Below are 19,749 nucleotides of genomic sequence, written 5' to 3'. Positions count from 1 at the left end.
TGATGGCTGGCCACTATGCTCCTCATGGTCAAGGCTGTCATCTCCTTGAACTGCCACTGCACTGTACATTCATTAGCAGTTCCTGGGCCAAATGCATTGTTGATGTTACAAGTTATCTCTGCTATTTTACAACCTGCTTTGAACTCGAATAAGAAAAATTGCTCAAATTGGCTTTATATACCATCATTTCTATACTCTAAAATACACCTAAAATAAACAGGAAGTAATGTCATTAGCAAACAAACGTAAAGCGAGCAATGCCCATTAAAAGTGATGTATAACATAAACACATTTATTTAAGAATGTGGCCGGGCGTGGTGGCTCACACCTGTAATCCCAGCACTTTGGAAGGCTGACGCAGGAAGATCACCCAAGGTCAAGAGTTCGAGACCAGCCTGGCCAACATGGTGAAACCTCGTGTCTACTGAAAATACAAAAAAACTTAGCTGAGTGTGGTGGCATGTGCCTATAGGCCTAACTACCCAGGGAGCCGGAGGCAGGATAATTGACTAAACCCAGGAGCGGAGGTTGCAGTGAGCCAAGACCATGCCACTGCACTCCAGCGTGGGTAACAAAAGGAGAGCCCATCTCAAAAAAATGTACTCCCGTATCAAATGGCAAATTCCAACAATGCCAAAACCACAATTACTTTTGTGCTCACCTATTTGTTTCATTTTATTTTTCCTTTACTATGTTGTGAGGGGCATGTTTGTGTGTGATTACGTTTACAGAATAGCTATTAGATGCAGGGCACAGTGCTCTTCCATTTCAGTTCATCTCTCATCCTGATATGCCTGAGACTTTCCAGGTTTTAGCACCAGAAGGTCTGTGTCCCAGGAAACCCTTCAGTCTCAGGCAAACCAGGATGGGTGCTCAACCTAAAAAATAATCCCATCATGCACATGAGAAAGCCAAGGCTCAGCGAAGTTATAAAAATGTAGCTGAACTCACGAAACTAATTGGGAGTGGGACCTGGCTATGTCCTCAGAAAATCTGTGCTCTGTCCATCATGTTATGCTGCCTGTTCATGGGCAGGGACTGGTCTTATTTCACTTTGTATCTTCATGCCTGCCACGCTCCCTGGCATATTTGATGAATGCATGAATGAGGTCACCAATACGTAATCAAACATTTATTCCATGGTGAGCCGGTGAACTAACTCTGCCCTGCCCCCCCCACCCCGACCCTGTGATTCTACATAGTCACAGAATGTTAGAAATTCCGACTCAGAGATGATTACTTGCCCAAGGTCACAGTGGCAGAAGGACGGTAGATCGGGAGCAGAACCCGTCTCCTGACTCCTGCTCCAGGGATCTTTCAGTTGGAGCTCTTCATGAAATGAAGCAAGGGGCAGAGGAAATCATAAGAGAAGACTGGACTCTTAAAACATCTAGCTGAAGACACTAAAGCAGCTCTGAAATGCCAGCATTTGCACTGCTAAAAACCCCTAAGATTGGGAACTTATTTTCTTAAGGGGAAAGAAGAATAACACAGTCAAAAAGGGGTGATTTTCACGTTAGAAAGGCTTTGTAAGGGAGCAAGAAACGCAGGAACTGACACATTTGTCACCCAGGAGGATGCTTTTTTTTTCCTGTGTGAATCCTCCCCACTCCCACCTCAGCCCACCCCACAGCAGTCAAGCTTCGGGTCCAAACCAATCTGGCATCTCCAAAATGGAAGCACTGTTTGGAGACAAAGTGGCCAGGCACTGCCAGCCAGAGAAGGGACAATGCCCCACACCCACTGCCTGCCCGCTCTGAAATGCCCATTTATCTCCATTTTTATCGACATCTCTTGGCTTCCAGGCCCTATTTGTGCTTTGTCCTTGGTCCTTATTGACCTATTTGATTCGGAGGGGAAGCTCAGCCGCAGGCAAATGGACATTTTAATGCACAATGGAAAACATGAGTTCCTCTAGTGCTACGGGCTGCTCCCAGAATCTTGACCCTGACCTTTTTCGCAGAGTGTAGCCAGGCACTCCACCCAGCCCAAAGGACAAAAGGGCCCCGGGGCACACACTGGGGCCAAGAAAAGGAACTGAATGGTGAAATGCTGCTGACTTTTCCTTCTGGATCTGGCTTTGAGACTCTTATATGGAAAAGAAGGGTGGAGAAGAGGCGGAAACAAAGCTTAGTCTTTGTCTGCTTCAGTCTTTGTGCTTTCCCTGCCCACTCCTCTGGCAGGCCATGGAGGCCACACCGGGCACACCTGGGCACGTTCCAGATGTTCTAAAGGGCTGGGGAAGCAGGGCTGCTCAGTTGTTGTGAGAATCTGGGAAATTCTCAGTCCTCATGGGTTCTGTGAGCAGCCAAAGTGACCAGCCCTGAAGGGATGGTCAGGGTGACAGTGAAGAGGCTTGATTAATTGACAGGTGAGCAGAGGATGGGATTCTCAGCAGCCCTAATCAATGAGAGGGTTGTTTCTGAGCACAACTCGGCTAACATCCCACACTGTTCCTGAGCCTCAAGGAAGAATGGGCTGATGGTGATCCCAGGCCTCCTAGACCAAGTGTAGCTGGCACAGACCTCTGGCGTGGTTGACTGGGAACGTGAACTTGGACTCATCTTAGCAATACGTGCTCAGGAATGTGTTGGAATTGCTGCCGGTTCCTGGGACAGGCAGACCCCTGAACCCTGGGGGGCATCTGAAGGGACCTCCCTGACACCCCCACCAGCTCCACGGGCTCCACACTCAATCAAGTAGGTCATCGGTGATTTCTACCTTCCGGGGCCCGGAAGCCCAGCAGACAGGGTTTGCTCTGTGATGTGACAATGCTGCTGAGTCTCCTGTCACTCACCGTAGCACCTCTGGGTGTAAATGGCGTCTTTCCTGGGTCTCTGACAGTTACCATTGCTCTTCCAGCACCACAGAGATACCTACCTTGTTCTGGTTTTGCGAAGAACACTAGTAAATAAATGGTAAAGAAGGCAGGCCGTACTTGAGGGGACATCTAGTGTATTGGGAGGTGGGGAGGAGGCCAAGTAGTCCATAGGCTCTGACTCAGTTGGAGAGGGGAAAACCCAAGTGTTAAGCAGGTGCTTGGTTGTTGTGGGGGGCGGGATTCCGGTGTAGGCTAGAGGGGCCAGGGCAGGTTTCCCGAGAGTGCTGAGACCTGGGGCATGAAGAATAGTTACTTACGTGAGGAGGAGAGAGGAGATCCAGGTCTGAAAGCCCACATCCACTGCACCAGAAGCTCCACCCGTTCCGGAACCAGGCTTCCTGGACTAGCTCTGGAATGTATATCCGTGTTTAGCACAGCGACTCCTGGTGCCTCCACGTTCCTGCTTGATACTTGGCTGTTGAACAAATCAGCTCAAAGACCTGGAGGCGAGCACCTGGATATTTTAGCTGTGCTAGAGTGGAGCTAAGCTGTGGGGTGTGAAGCAGGGATAGGCAGCAGAAGCCGCAGGGGAGGCTGGAGAAGGACAGTGGCTGGGAAGCCGCATTTGGGCACCTGCACTGTCTCCTGAGGGCCAGGGGTGGGAGTGGAGGAAGACTGGAGACCTGCCTCTCCATCCTTTCCCTGCCCACACTCTCTTCATTTCCTTAGGAGTCAACAGACCTGTGCAAACCTCAACTTTACCCGGTTCGGCTCCTTTTCCATCGTCTTGATTTCTGTATTTTAAAAAACAAGGCTGCATTCTATGGTAGGAGAACAGTAATCTACTGGACCATGTCTGGGTAAGGCAGAGCTGCAAAGACATGGCCTCGTCACTGTGACACGGGCTTGCAACAGTGCCCCATTGTGGCATGTGACTGAAGCCAGCCCTTCAAGAACAGGCGTTTCTGACTTAAACTCTGTACAGCATCACCGAATCCCCAGCAGATGTCGCTGACGTCTCACATTTTGGTCAGGCCAGCAGCGAGCACCTCAGTCAACAAATACTTATTAAGCAGTGAACGTGCATTGTGCGCCAGGCTGAGTACTTTGTAGCTAAAAATTCCTGGGGCAGGAAGAAGAGTTACTTAAATGAGGAGGAGAGAAGAGATCCAGGTCAGTTTTTGATGACAAAAGAAGGTAACATATGAAAATAAGGGACTGGCCGGGCGCGGTGGCTCACGCCTGTAATCCCAGCACTTTGGGAGGCCGAGGCGGGTGGGTCACGAGGTCAAGAGATCGAGACCATCCTGGTCAACATGGTGAAACCCCGTCTCTACTAAAACTACAAAAAATTAGCTGGGCATGGTGGCACGTGCCTGTAATCCCAGCTACTCAGGAGGCTGAGGCAGGACAATTGCCTGAACTCAGGAGGCGGAGGTTGCGGTGAGCCGAGATCGCGCCATTGCACTCCAGCCTGGGTAACAAGAGCGAAACTCCCTCCCAAAAAAAAAAAAAAAAAAAAAAAGAAAATAAGGGACTGTCTGGAAAGTTCTTTCCCACTGAGGTAGAAGTTTGTTTCTCTGTGCAATGTGAAATTGGAATTGAATGCCTGGGACCACCTTGAAGCTTGTTTTGAAGGCCTATTATTGCATGTCTTTTAGACAGATTTTATTTCAGCTTGGCTAACTGAAGACTCTGGAATCTCTAATGACAGAATCATATTCCTGCATTTCTTCTCGGAAGGAAATTCCGAATGAGCAGGCAGCATTAACAAAACCGTGAAGTCAAAGTTGAAACTACGGTTGCTAGAGGAAGAGTGTTGAGACCCCGTGAGGTGGCTGCCCTGAGACGGTTTGCTGCCCAAGGGGGTGGTGTCTATTTGGCTGGACTTGGAGAGGTTCTGTGTGTTGAAGTTGCTCCACATGGCCGTGCTGAGAATGCTTGGGGCTTGGACCTGGAGGTCTGAAGCGTCATTATTTAGCAAGTATTCATCCAGCACAACACCTCAGATCATAGAAGGCTTTGACTCTGGTGAAATCCCAGCTGTGATGAGGTAGACTTTGTACAGACTTGGTACAAAGGGACTGTTTGGTTCCGATCCAAGTGTAACGGACACTGCAAACCAAATACGTCCTGAATCGAGTTCCTGATATTCTCCTTCAAACCTGCCACCTCCAACGTCTTTCTCATTCCAATTAGTTGCAATTCCAGTGTTTCAGTGGGCCAAACCAAAAATCTTGTGGTCAACGCTTAAAACTGTCCTCTTTCTCCATATCTGATTTATCAGCAAACACTATCAGATCTATCTTTCTAAATATTCCACACTCTAATGTCATGTCACCCCATGCCACCAGCTGGGGGAAGTCACCATTGTATTTGCTTGCATTATTGCAATAAGCTCTCTGATTTCTCTACTTCTACCTTTGCCCGTATTTGGTCTGAAATTCATTAGCCAGAGTGATCATGTCCTTCTCTGCTTAAAATCTTCCAGTGGTTTCTCATCTGACTTAAGATAAACGTCAAGGCTCCACATGATCTGGCCCCCGTTATCTCTGACCCCCTCCACTTCTCCTCCTTTCCTGACTGACTCCAGCCGCACCAGGATCCTCATTGATTCCTGAACTCCAAGGGGCACCCTCGGCACCTCTGAATTTGATGTTCCCTCTGCCCAGAATGCTTTTTCCCCAGGGTTTTGTGCAGGTGGTTCCCTCGCATCCTTCAGGTCTTCCCAGCAAAGCTACCTGAGTTTCTCATGGCTGCTGCAGCAAAATGCCACACGCTGGGTGGCTCAGACGACAGAAACGTATTGCTTTGCAGTTCTGGAGGCTGGAAGTCTGAGATCAAGGTGCTGGCAGGGTCTGTTGCTTTTGAGGGCTGTGAAGGAAACGTCGGCTCCAGGTACTCCCCTCCAGCCCCCACCCCCAGTGAGATGGACACCTTCATGTTCACATGGGTGTTCTCCCTGCCTGTGTCTGTCTCCAAGTTTCCTTGTTAGGAGAACACCAGTCACACTGGATTCAGGTCCACCCTAAAATCTCGTTTTCAGATGATTACCTCTGCAAAGACCCTATCCCAAAAAAGGTCATATTCTGAGGTAATAGGGATTGGGACTTTAAATATTAAATTCTAGGAGGACATAGTTCAACTCAAAGACTTTCCCTGGTTACCCTACTTCAAATCCCATGAAGCCTGCCTAGCATTCCCTAACTCCCTTCCAAGCCTTAGCTTTTTGCTCGAGAACGTTATTACTATCGAATGTGCTGCCACGTGTTACTTACCTGTTTTGTTTATGGTCTATCTTTTCCCTTGGATCAAAGCTCCACGAAGAAGGGGTCTTTGTTCATGGTTGTTTTCCCATCACCTAGAATAGTATCTGACAGTCAGTAGATGACCAGTACCTAGGATAGAAGATGGAGCTGATGAGGGCTGATGCAGACTAGTGTTAGTGAGCTAATACTAGCATGTAGAGAGAGGTGGAGGGGAAGTCAGCTATTGATTGATTTAAGGAAGAAAAACATCATGCGAGCATAATATAGGGCCCAGGGTGAACCATGCCTTTTTTGGGCCTCTGCTGATTTTTCACTTACAAAGGGGACTTCATCTCAACCCAGGGCTCAGAGTGCAGGCTCTGCCCTTTAGCTTGCAGACTGAGTTCTAAATGAAACCAGAGAAAATTTCCCCCAAGCACAGAGCACACCACGGAGCACAGTGAGCAGCCTGTTCTTCTCAGGCCCTTGTTAGAAATGATGATGCTTCCATATGGCAGACCGGCAGCCCAAGGCTTGGAAGGGGGGCTGCTGTTCAGGGGTTCCTGGCCTGGAGTTTCCGCAGAGGGGCAGCAGGGAAAGGCATGGGGTGGCACTTAGCAAGAGTGCTTCGCCCAGTCCTCAGAGAAGTTGTGGTCCAAGGTCTAGTCAGCATTGTTGCTTGCTGTGTTAGCAATGTTACTAATAACACGAATACTAACAGGAATATCATCCCAACTTGGCAAGCTACAGCCAGACATCTTTATTCAGATAAATCAGCCAATACTCAGGGAGCTGTTGCTTCATCCTGGCATCATGCAAGCCATGAGGGGATTCCAAAAGGAAATCTCTCATATTTGTATTGCACTTTAGCATGAACAAAGAACTCACACGTGCATTGTCCGTTTCATTCTCACAACTGCCCTGTGATAGAGATGTTCTATTATCTTGACAATAAGGGGAGTGAGGATCAGAGAAGTCAAATGACTTACCCACAGCCATGTATAGTCAATGACTGAGGAAAAATGTGGGTACACATTTTCTGGCATGCATCCTGTATTAATAACAGGCCAGGCATGGTGGCTCATGCCTGTAATCCCAGCACTTTAGGAGGCTGAGGCTGGAGGATGGCTTAAGCCCAGGAGTTTGAGACCAGCCTGAGCAACACAATGAGACATCATCTCTACTATATATCTATAAGCCCAGTGTGGTGGCGCTCACCTGTAGTCCTAGCTACTTAGGAGGCTGAAGCAAGAGGATCCCTTGAGTCCTTGAGTTCAAGGCTGCAGTGAGCTACAATCACACCGCTGAACTCCACTCTGGGTGACAGAGTGAGACCTTGTCTTTAAAGATACACACACACACACACACACACACACACACACACACACACACAGTATCATTAATTGGGTGTGAACTATGTACCAGGCATTGTATTTAGCACTTTATATGCACTTTCTCATTTTACTTTTTGTACAATCTTGTGAGGTAGGGAGCATTTTATGAGATGCAGAAACAGCAGCCAAGAGCAGGGTAGAAACCTCCGTCAGTTCTCCCAGCTCTTGATAATGGAAGGTGGTTCCTGAAAGAGAGTAGCTGGTGCAACCTGCTGCAGGGATTCAGATAAGAGATGGGTGGGGGGGTGCTGGTGTCAGATGGGTTGTCCGGGAGGGCTTCAGAGTGCACCAGTCATTGTTTGGTAGGTAGAGAAGGAGTTCTGGGCACACTGTGTTGAGTGAGCAGAGAAGGGACAGGCCAGACCTGAGAGCTGGGGCCTGGCAGGGAGGCTGGGAGATGAGGCAGGATGGGGCTGGACAGCGGGAGGCCAGGAGAGGAGCCAGGCAGACCCAGTCCCTATTATTAGGGGGCAGTAGCCAGCTTGGCGCTTGAAAGCAGGCCCTGATGCATTGATTCCAGAGGCTTTCCTATTTGTTTATTGCAGGCATTCATCCCTGGTAGGACTGTGGAGTCAGCAGTGGGCACAGGACAGGGAAGGGGTGAGGTGTTCCTTTCCGGCATCCTCCCAAGGCCTTTTCCCTTCCAGCTTCTGAGGCCTAGCCCAGGTCAATTGAATACAAAGGAGCATGAACAGTTCTTATTTCCTACATTACTCAAGTCACTTAAAAAAAAAAATCCACCAAAAAACTAATTAGTTCTGGCCACTAACTGGTCTGCGTCAGCTTCCCTAACTGCCATGAGCTGAAAGGGTCTCAAAGGTCTCCTCGTGTGGCTGTCATGCGATTACTGGATTGCCCTTATAACCATCTCTGCTGGCTGATTTCAGGTCTGTTTGCACATCTCTGATGGGGAAGAGCTCATTGTCCTAAAGGCAATTCTGGTGGCCTGGGCTCCTCTAGTTACGGCCAACACACACACACACACACACACACACACACAGACACACATTCACACACAGTTATATATGCATCCTTATCAGTCCGGCTTTAAGATTTATCACCTTGAAAGGGACTTGAGAGTTGAGCCACCACAGCCCTATTACTGTGGAACTTGGGAAGGGCAAGATGTGGTGGCTGACACCCGTAATACCAGCACTTTGGGAGGCTGAGGTGGGAGGATTGCTTGAGCACAGGAGTTTGTGACCAGCCTAGGCAACGTGGCAAGACCTCATTTCTACAAAAAATTCAAAAATCAGCCAGGCGTGGTGGTACACACCTGTAGTCCCAGCTACTTAGGAGGCTGAGGTGGGAAGATCACCTGAGCCTGGGGAGGTTGGGTTTGGAGTGAGCCATGAACTGTGACCACATCACTGCACTTCAGCCTAAATGACAGAGTGAGACCCTGTCTCAAAAGCAAACAAACAAACAAACAAACAAAAACAGAAAAAGAATTTGGGCAGATTTTGCCACTGCCTCAAGCCTTCCAGGTGGGCTAATTGCTTTAATTGCTTTTGAGACATCAATCTCTTTGCCATTTGTTGTTTTTTTTGGTCAGGACTCCCAGAACAAGGTGACCAGTAGAGGGATTTTCTCAGAAGTGATGATTTTCACTCAAGCTGGGAATTTTCACACAACTTGGGAACTTCCAAATGTCTGTGAGCAAGAGGGGCCTTCCAGAAAGGAGAGTGCATATCACTTCCCATGGTGGCATTTCAGGTGAGCCAGCCTCTGGGGCTGGGACTGCTGTTCAGGGTCTTCCAGAGAGAGGAAAAGTCCAACCAGGAGAGCTTGGTGTTTCCACCCGCCCACTTCCAGGTTGAAAACCTGGGAAGGTAGGAGCCACCCAGAGATAATGGGGTGAATCCACAACTGGGGAGCTTGTTCTTTTAGGGGAAAATTTCCAGGCCTGTCGAGATCTTTACATGGTGTGGTTGTATCAGAAAATAACAGTGACATGTATGGCTAGACGGGGGGCTTGGTTGACCCTGGCACACAAGTGTCACATGAGAATTTGGAAGTTCCTTAACTCCATGCTTGCGGGAGAGCAGTGGACTCAGAAGGTGGCTGCAGAGTTTTCTATGGGACTGCTGTGGTAAGCAGTGACGACCCTGTGGCAGAAATGCCCGCAAAGCTAACCCTAGGGTACTGTCTGAATTCCCAACCCTTGGAAGACTCCCCTCCTTAGGATAAGGATGCATGATTAGACCCACAGTAGGGCCAAAACACAGGCTGAGTTTCTCCTGGGCACTGACTCACCACAAAAGAAACATAATAAACAAGTGCACAACCGAACCCAACTCTGAGTCTGACTGGATCAGGGATCTGAGCGCAGCCCCCAGGAGCCCTGCACTAGCTCGGTCCTCAGGACGCCACTTGCTGCCCAGTAAGTCCACCCTGCTCCTTAGGTACTGGGAAAGGGAACTGCTGTGGCTCATTTAGGTGAGAGAATTGTTGCTGCCTTCAGTAACAGGAGTATTTTAGTAAAGAACATCAGCAAGTCTAAAGCTTTAGGAATCTCATTTGTTTAAAGTAGTGAATAAAGAGCAAAGACACAAGTTGCTCGTGGGATATTCAGAAGATCTCAGACAAAAAACCTCATATGCAGCCTCATGCCTTGAGTGGGATGCTGTCGCTAGTGCACCAGGGCCAGGACCAGAAGTTTCATTTTGAGTTTTGCCAACAAGAACAGGCTTCTGAGTTCATGGCAGCCCTGGTTCATCTTCCCAGTACTGGGTATCCCACTCAAAATGGAAGAATATCCTATTGCATCCTAAGCAATGGGCGTTTCCCGTTCTTTCCTAGTCCCTTCTGAAGCTGGAGCCTTGGGCTTCCCATTGTCCCTTCATCTCCTGGGTTCTCCAGGTTCCAGGAGGACCCTGTGGGGTCAGCCCTTACAGATGAAGTGATTTAGGGATCAGGACTTCTCTCTGCTTCCAGTGGCTGCCTTAGACAAAATATCCTTGTGTTTTCTCTTCCCATTTCCCTTTGTTTCACAGAAGTGCCACTTCCTGGTGATTAAAAAGCCAAGAAAATTGTCTTCAAGTCTTCTTTCCCATTTCTCATAAAAAGGCAAGTCCTTTGCATGGATGTGTGGCAATAGGTGGCTTCATCCAAGAGGTGAGGAAAAGGGCAATGTGTCAAGGACAGACTGTCCTGAGGGACTGTATTAGTCAGCTGAGGCTACATTCCATTGAGTAAGAAGCCACTCCCAGACCTCAGAGACATCTAGTGATGATGTCTGATTTCTCCCTCAAGTTATGCGTCGTTCACAAGCCAGGTCTCTGCTCCATGTTGCCTGTGATCTGGGACCCAGGCTGGTGGGGCGCCTTCATCTGGAGCAGTGCAGGTCTCTCAGCAGAGCAGACATGGCAGGCGCAGTCTACCTCGTAAAGCTTCCACAGACATGTCTCCCCAGGTTTCATTGGACAGAGCAAGATGCTTGGCCACTCCTGGGTTCAACAAGGTGAGGTTTATAATCCCCCTGCAAGTCACTCACATGGCTTCTGAGTTCCAAGCATGCCAAAGGCCAAACCTGACCTTGATGGGCGAGATGTACAAACTTCCTGTTTATACGGAGAGAAGACGCTGCACAGTCACACAGTCTCCGTAGTGTATGCACCGCCCGTCACCACTGCCCAGACCATCCCTGTTACCCTGGTGCCGTGCCATCTACCCACGGCTCTTCCACTCTCAGGACCTCTATCCTGGGCCCTGGCTATCACCGTTGGGCTTGGAGCTGCGTTCAATATCTGGGCTGGTGAGGGACAGTTCCTGGTCCTGCTCAAGTGGGGTGAGGCAATGCCAGTGGTTGCCGGAATCTCCAAATCTCAGACTCTGAGGACACTGATGCCATTTCCAAAACAGGGTGTATAGGTTCTGCAGTAACCCAACAGCAGGATAAGTGACTTGGGCTTCTCTGGGCTGCCTGAGAACCTCTTCACCTACTTGTAGCTCTTTCAGCGAGCAAATGACTTTGGAGTTCCAAACCCCTGAGCATCATATGTTGCCAGAACAGAGCCATTTAATCCACACGCGTCACAGAGAAAGCAAGAAACGAAGAGGCATGAATAGTGTCTTTAACATAGTCTTATATTTGGAAAAGCAGTTTTAAAAAAACAATCGAAAATACAAGATAAGGTAAGGGTTACTTACATAAGTTTTAACCTTATATTGCTTGGCCATTTTTACATATAAATTATTGCTTACTAGCTTTGATAAATACACAGCACAGTCATATATATATATATATATATATATATATATATATGTATATATATACATACAGAGGCAGAAAGCATGAAATATGGGAATGAAAACACTGTTAATGGCAATTCTGGTAACTCAACAAATGTTTCATATTTACCATTTCTTTAAATAGTGGAAAACTACCAAGTGTAGTCCCTGAGAAGTTAGGTAGACACCCTGATGGCAGGTTCTCTATCTTCTAATTGTTAATGCAAGCTGACAATATCACAGCAGCCCTAATTAATGATACATTAAAAGGCAAGATTTCTTGCTTCAGGTCACTGATTTCATCCCAGTATTTAGTAACAGTGTAATACGAATACAATAAATAGACTATGCAAATAAATATTACTCTGCTAAAAAATGTTTAGTATATACAGCTTTGCTTTATACAGTAGTACATTTTCATCTAACTTTTTGGCAATTTTTAAAAACTTTCCCCCACCACCACCAGTTTTAAGCAAAACTGGCCCACTTGCTAAGAAGCAGGCTGAAATTTTAAGGACATGTTTTTGAAACATTTAAAAGAAATCCTCTGTTAGACAACTGCAGAAGATCTGAACACCCCCATTTTAATGTTTTTTGCCCGGTTTCTGAGAAGCCTGGATTGGCTGTGCCATTTAGGAGCACTCGGTTCTGGATCTGTGGTGTCTGTGCTAGGCAGAACAGACCTGCAGGGCTGGGATATGTGTAATGGTGGAAGCCCAGCTCCAGGGATAAGAATTTATCACCGGTACCCTCTCTTTCATGCCACAGTTTCTCTTCCACTCTCAGAGGCGGGTATAAATTCATGCAGCATCCTCTCCTGGTGGACTAGGCAGTGTGAGCATTTACCTTATCCACATGCTTCTAAATTCAGTGTATGCTCCACACTACCTGTCTGTGGTTCTTGGTCTAAGGAAATAAATTTATTCTAAACATTAATTAAATAAACTAGAAAAAAGTGAATGCAGGTCATGTGTATCTCTACAATCATTTGACAATTAAGATGACAAAGAGCGAATTCAAAACACCACACTCTAGGGAACACCTGCAAATGTCTATGTAAAAAAAATTTTTTTTTAATGACAAGGCTATGATTTTGCCTACAGGACCCTGCATTCTGCTGTCTTGTGCTAACTTCTAAGCAGCGCTAGTTTGCTGGAACACTGATGAACCCAAAAACCCATAGCGCTGTCTGGGAGTTGTGCTGTAACCAAAAGAGCCCACTTAGAAGTGCCCCTGCACCACCTGCTGCCGAAGATGGTGGATGACCTAAGATTTGCAGAGAGAGCCTAGATTTTATGTGAACGAGAGCTGTCAAAGATGTTAGCTGTCTTCTAGTCCACACTTCTAGCCAGAACAAAACCTATTCTGAAGAGGCCTTGGTGAATATCTAGAGAGAGAGCATGCCCATCCTATTAACAAGGAGCACTCAAGCCCCACAGAGGCCATTCACTGTTGGGCAGCCCAGATTCCTAAGAAAGAGCTTTCTGTTGAGTAAAATCTGGTACTCACAATTCTGGCTTGAATTCTTTAATTCCAGATCTAAGATTCTGCAAAGCCTTGGAAACTTCTGAGACCTGCTGCCTGGCAAACCTCTGGAGACAGTTGTTAAACTTCAGAAAGATGTAGAGATTTTAGACATACAGAAGACAAGGATGGAACAGCACATCTCGACTGCTCGAAATCCTCCCTCTGCTACCCCTAGGACCAAATAACCACAGCTGGAGGAAGAGGTGAGCAAGCATCATTTTCTCCCCAGCCAGTTTCCACCCACGTCATGTGAGATACTCTGAAGTCACTGTACAAAATGCATTTAAACACAATATTTATGTAGCTTGATCTGGAGAGATGTACATATCTGACTTGGGGTCTAAGCAGCATGCACAATGCTGAAATAGTTCTCCATGGAAAATCAGTCCCCTAATGGTAATGTTCTGCTAGGAGCAATGTAGTTCTAATGTAAATAAAAATCCAAATTGTGAAACACAGAAACAACATCAGGACAGCCTTATATGATTAGACAGACCAAACCTTAGTCCGCAGCACAGGAAAAAGATGAGAACACATGCCTGTGCTGTAAGCCCATGCTATCGTCAGTAACTGCCATGAGGAGGGCTTCGGAGGGTTTGCTCAGCCCAGCTGTGAGGGAAATCTGCTCTCCCTGGTTCTCAAGCCTCTGGTGCCCTCCTGTGGGCCTCATTCCATGACTGGCAGCATGCAGCACTTCTCTGAATGGACCAGCCTTGGAGGATGCCCTTCTATAAAACCCTGTAAATGTTCAGGACTGAAGTTTACATGCTGGGCCAGACTATGTCTCTCTGAAAGTCTTCCCAAAACTTCTCTCCACATGGTTCCTTCTAGCAGCATCTCAAGCTCAGTGTGGTTCCTGAGCCCAGGAAATAGCACTGCTATAAAGATGTCAAAAAGCATTGGACATGCCTCGGTAATGAGGATGAATGAGGTGTTGAGACAAAAAGGAAGCAGGTCTGTGTGGGCATGAAGGAGATGAACAGGCAGGCAGAGTGAGAAGTACACCAAGACTCCTGTGTTTGGAAAATGAATGGACCAGGCCCTTGCATTTTAGCAAAGTGACAAGTATCTAGCAGGCAGGGGTGGATTTCTTTATTTTGACCCATAGGCTGTTTTGTTCATACGAAGGTTGAAAGAAATCCTCTGACCAGTCCTTGAAAATATCAAGAAGTCTTATTTGCTACAGGAGCCCCGACTGGTAAAAATGGGAATAATAAAAAAGGTTTTAGAAGACTCGGTTTTTGAAAAAAAGAAAGGCAAATTATAGAAAGGCTCCCTGCTTTGGCTGGTAGGTGGACTATACGACTTCTAAGTCTCCCACATAAATCAGACATTGGCTATTTCAGGGCATTTTTCATTTGCCGAAACATTAGTAATCACCACTATCTAATTACCTAGAGTGCTAAGTGCTTCACTCATTAAACGTCACTCAACCTCCCTGCACTGGCTGCTGTCATTCCATAGTGTGGGCAAGGAGCCTGTACGAGGTATGCAAAATGCATCATCAGGCACAAGGATGCAGACTTTTGTGACTCTGTCACCTCAATAGGCAGTTAGTGAGTGTCTACAATATGTTAGGCACTGTGCTTTTTCAAAATCATATTATGTCCAATGAAGAATAAGGGCCTGCTTACAAATGTAAAGAAAATCCCCAGAAATTAAACAACGAGGCAATTTCTTAAAGATTACTATTTTTCCTTATTGGCAAACCAACTTCATCTACCCTGCCTATAGCTGCAAATGAGTTGTACAGAAACCAATTTCACCTGCAAGCATGTGTCGATAGTTGATCGTGGTGCAAAGCGATGCATGCCTTGACACTGCTCATCTGCCAATCAGAGCATGGATGCTAGCAGAAGTCCTCACTAACTCCCTAGACACAAGTGGCTTTTGGTGATATCATAGGTTGTATCAACAGAAACCTCTCCTCCCTGGAGATCTAGAGATGGTGTCTCTGTCATCAGGTGTTCAAAAGAATGACTTCTTTGACAGCCAGCAGACAGTAATCTAAAACTAGGCAAAGTAAAAACGCTTTCCTGTTTCATGCACACTCTTAATGAAATATTTGTTCATTGCATGTCAAGAAGTTGTCTTGTCTTGATGCTGGCACATCTCATCTTGAAAACTGGATTGGATCAACAATGTGATCATGAAAAGCAGCCTTCTCCATCTTAAGAATGCTTCTGACTATCCCACTGCCTTCTTCTTTCAAGAGTGGCATGGAGAGGCCTCTCCCCCTCTCTGGTGGCTGACATCACTTCCTGAACACGCTTTGGCTGGCTTTCCTGTGCATGTCTTGGGTTATGCTGATAAAACTCAGCAACTTCTTTTCTCACAGGAAAGCAACGTGCTTGGCATAGACATTCCTGTAACTCAAAGTGCTGCAGATACAGGGGAGGTGAGGTGGTGGGGCTCATACCCGAGGCTCGATCCTGTGTGAGAGCTCAAACAGGGCCTGCTGGCTGTCAATGACATACAGGTGATTAACATAGGACTTTAACTCTTGATGCTCTTTTGGAGACAGGTCACCTGTTGTTTACAAGAGAAAAAAAAAAAAAGACAACCTCAGGAGAGCAGTAACGCTATGTCTACATACCCACAAAACCCCACATTAAGGCTAGTAAATCTACCTGGTGGCTTCTCATTAGTCAGAATCCCGTAAGAGGTGTCCTTGTCCTAACAGTAGACATGCTTTTTCAGCTCAGAATGGATTCCTCAGGTTAGGCAATCAGACTGGCAGGATATTTACAGCATTTATTATCTAACATTATATACTATTTAGAAATTATGTTATTTTCTCATTCCACAGATGGGGAAACTGAGCACAGTCATGCAGCAAGTGTCACAGCCAGGATTCGAACCCAGGTCATGTGGTTCCCGAGTCCATCCATGCAGCCTTTCACACCAGTCACCTGTTTAAATGGATAGCACTGGTTCTATATCGCAGCCCAGATGTGTTAAAAATCATGAATAATGTGTTTAGCATATGAGTGTGATCACTCTTTTTTTGTTGTTTAGATTTTGTACAACTCTTTGGTATTCTCAGTTTTTGGAAAAAAAATTTAATGGAGCAATTGAATGAACAGGTACCACAGAACAGACTCTAAGATGTGATCAACAGACAAAATAGGTTCAGAAAATACATATACGGATTAAAGTCTACCCAAAGAAGGACAAGCCAAGGGGTTTTTCCACTCACATTTCTAGGGTAGCCAAGGAATCCAGGGGCCAAAAGAGGCCTTAGTGCACTGTGAACACGCCCTGCCCTGCGAGCGCCCATGCTGATAAGGAACCAGGATACAGGAGCAGGAACCATGGGGCAAGCCCACGCACCACAGTCAAACACACACACATACAAAACCACTCGAGACTGGGAATGCTGGCTAAACTGCCGTACAGTGAGACAATGTAAAGGTGAGTGACAAAGACATCATATCTTGTTGCTTTATAGATTGTGCATGGGACAGGCAGGGCGAGCTGCCGGAGCTGTTTGAGCAGAGGGAAGGGGAATGCAGGAGGCTGAGCATTTTCTTATATCATTTTTTCCTTTTCGTGAAACCCCCTTTTTTCTCCTCTATATCAAATGCATTTCATGAGGAAATAATTTAAGACCTGTAGGACACGGGTGCCTTATAATTCTTAGGCTTAATAGAAACAAGGCTTCCTGGTTTTAGCAAGTAAAAGCACTAGGAGTTAAAGTTTATGCCATCCCATCTATTTGAAAGTAACAAAAAGCTGTTTTATTCCAGAATGCCTTCTCTGGCAGACATTGAGAAAGTGCTTTTCATTTATTAAATATTGGTTTGGGTAACATGATAGGAAGGTAATTTTGTTGTTAATTTTCAAGCCTTAAAAATGGCACAATGAATGGTTCTAACTATGATAACTGACATTTGCATGACACTTTATAATGTATAGGTGACCTGATTTTAACATTCTCATATTTTATCCCAAATGCTGACATTGGTTTACTATGCTCATATAAACTGTTAAAATGAATTCAGATAATTCAGTTCCCAAACTGATTTTTAAAGATACAGTATATAAATATTAGAACACAAACTGGCTTTTATTTAAATTTAATTTTTTCCTTTGCTTAGTGACACACAGAGGGTTACTCTCTGATGAGTGGGAGGTTCAAGGCAGGTTCAAGGCCACACAAGCTAGTATAACTCTCACCTTCCTGTCTATACTTGGGGCATATATAAACTAGACTTCTTTGGCTAAGCGAGACTGATGTCTTAGAACTAGCTGAATCCCCAGTAAACACTTGGGAAGCAAAGGAGGATAAAAGCAATAGGAAGCCATACTCATCAGCAGTATGCTTGTACATTTCAGTGACTCTCCATGATGCCGCTATGATTACTATTTTTATTATAACTGCATTGTGCTTGTATGCTTAATGATGAATTATATAGGTACATTAAAGTGGTACTAATTGACGTGAATATTTAAAAAATTAGACCCTGTATTTGTAAGTCTCCTTTTCAGAAAGAAAACAACCCACATAGAAGTCCAGTTCCTAACTTACTTTGCTGGGGGACAATACTGCCAGCCTAGACCAGCACTGAACACCAAAAAATTCTTAAGCAGGTCGACTCTATTGTCAGTAGCACTTTTCTTGAGAGGTGGGACTCTGATTTTCTACTTTACATATACTTCTATATTGTTGAAAAATTGTTTTACAATGTGCATGTCTGACTTAAAAAATGAAGCTGAATTGAGTGGTTGCCTTTGATTAACTTATAATTATTGAACTCGACTTTCTATTTTTAAATTACCCTTTGTATCTATAGGATGTGAAAGCAGAAGAGAGGGCAAGGAAGTCAGGCAGACGCAGGCTGAATAATGGCTAAATAAGTGAATCTCTCTGAGTCTCTGCTTTTTGCTCTACACCTACAGGGTTAATAATCCCCATTTACTAGGACTGATGTCAGGATTCCATTGCCCATGTGAAAGCTCCTTCAACTCAGTAAAGTTGATTTCCTTCCTTCCTGCAATGTTTTCACACCATTTAAGCATAGTGTAAATTATAACAGATTTAAAATGGAACAAATATTGCTACATACATTAGTCTCAGTGGGGATTCTACAAAAGTGCTCAGAACCACACTTTTGCAGCTGAAAGGCAGCTCCAGACAGGAAGTTTTTGTTGGAGAGGAGAAAAGAATCTGGAAGGCTGCTTTAGGCACTTTTACAAGCTATAGTCCTATTCCAGGAAGGCTCCATGCAAGGAGGTTAGGGACAAGGTCACCCCTGCTAATCTCACCAGTGATTTTGAGCCAATGGGCAAGCAAAGCAAGACACTCTGGGGCCAGGAGTCAGCGGGGCCTTGGGGAAAGAGGCTTCTGAGTGTGTAGTCACTCTTCACAGCATAAACTTGCTGCCATGAGGGGATAATAATCTGCCATATCTTGTCTTTCTCTGCATCCCAAACATGCAATGAGGAAACAAAGAGACAATCTACTATACATATACAATATGCATAAGTATATACATACCATACTGTTCAATCTGTTTAAATTGATTACCACCCAATACTGGGACCACAGTTGGTACCAATGTAGAGTCAATTTACATTCCGCACCTGACTTCAATTACTCACCAAACTGGTTAGTCCTGCAGTGTCTCAGGGTTCGGACAGTGTCTGCGATCATATGCTGTAAGGTAGAACAGAAACATCAATGAAAGGGCCATTAAAGGTGTTACTGAAGAAGCACTGCCTGCTAGGATGGATGGATGATCTAGCACCCTTGGCTATAAACAGAAAAACTGTATTTAGAGCTGGACTTAGCTCTGATTGATTCTATTGAGGTTGGATTACCAAAGAATATTTAGTTCTTGTCTGCAAACACAGTAGCACCAGAGCAGGCAGGGTAGCTCACACCTGTAATGCCAGCACTGTGGGAGGCCGAGGTAGGCAGATCACTTGGGGTCAGGAGTTCGAGACCAGCCTGACCAACATGGCATAACCCTATCTCTATTAAAAATACAAAAAAAATTAGATGGGGGTGGTGGCAAGTGCTTGTTATCCCAGCTACTCGGGAGGCTGAGACAGAAGAATTGCTTGAACCTGGGAGGCAGAGGTGCAGCGAGCTGAGATCACACCACTGCACTCCAGCCTGGGTGACAGAGTGAGACTTCGCCTGAAAAACAAACAAACAACAGTAGCACCCAATCCGGGTTGTACAGGTTCTAGCTGAGCCATGAGAAAATACACTGTAGAGAAGTGCAGCAACCCAACCCCAATCATCCTGTTCACATTTGTGCATGTGTTTCACTTCAGGGCATGTGTCACCTTCTCTTCACGAAGCCTTTCTGAGATGTCCCTCCTGGATTTAGAGGCTCCAGTCTCAACATTCCCACTGCTCTTTGCACAGCACCTGTTGGCTTTGTGTCACTGTCATTGCTGTTGAACTTTTCTCCTCCTCTAGACCAGGTACCACCAGAGGGCTTTACATATGCAGAGCCTGCTATGTCAGACACATTGATTTACACATATGTGCTGAATGGAAGTAGGAATTTTT

General features: G+C 45.9%; 1 protein-coding gene and 1 long non-coding RNA gene across 3 annotated transcripts in view; both read right to left on the bottom strand.

Annotated features, from left to right (window-relative positions):
* Nucleotides 1–485: 485 nt before the first annotated feature.
* Nucleotides 486–3,207, bottom strand: LOC116557511. The gene is made up of 2 exons (XR_004271548.1): nt 973–3,207; nt 486–941 (listed from the first exon to the last, which is right to left on the bottom strand). It is a non-coding gene; the product is annotated as an uncharacterized LOC116557511 (long non-coding RNA).
* An 8,324-nt stretch (nt 3,208–11,531) lies between these two features.
* Nucleotides 11,532–19,749, bottom strand: part of RAPGEF5 (Rap guanine nucleotide exchange factor 5) — a 249,102-nt gene continuing 240,884 nt past the window's right edge. For both annotated transcript variants that reach the window (XM_032287013.1, XM_032287012.1), the window contains exons 25-26: nt 18,828–18,882; nt 11,532–15,752 (exon numbers count right to left, since the gene is read on the bottom strand). In XM_032287013.1, coding sequence (XP_032142904.1) covers nt 15,637–15,752; nt 18,828–18,882 — 171 coding nt within the window. In that variant the 3' untranslated portion in view covers nt 11,532–15,636. The remainder of the gene's footprint in view (nt 15,753–18,827; nt 18,883–19,749) is intronic.

This window comes from Sapajus apella, unplaced genomic scaffold (assembly GCF_009761245.1).
Source record: "Sapajus apella isolate SASKATOON/1434 unplaced genomic scaffold, GSC_monkey_1.0 scaffold19, whole genome shotgun sequence".
In the NCBI taxonomy this organism is placed as follows: Eukaryota; Metazoa; Chordata; class Mammalia; order Primates; family Cebidae; genus Sapajus; species Sapajus apella.
This window is presented reverse-complemented; position numbering and strand designations above follow the sequence as displayed.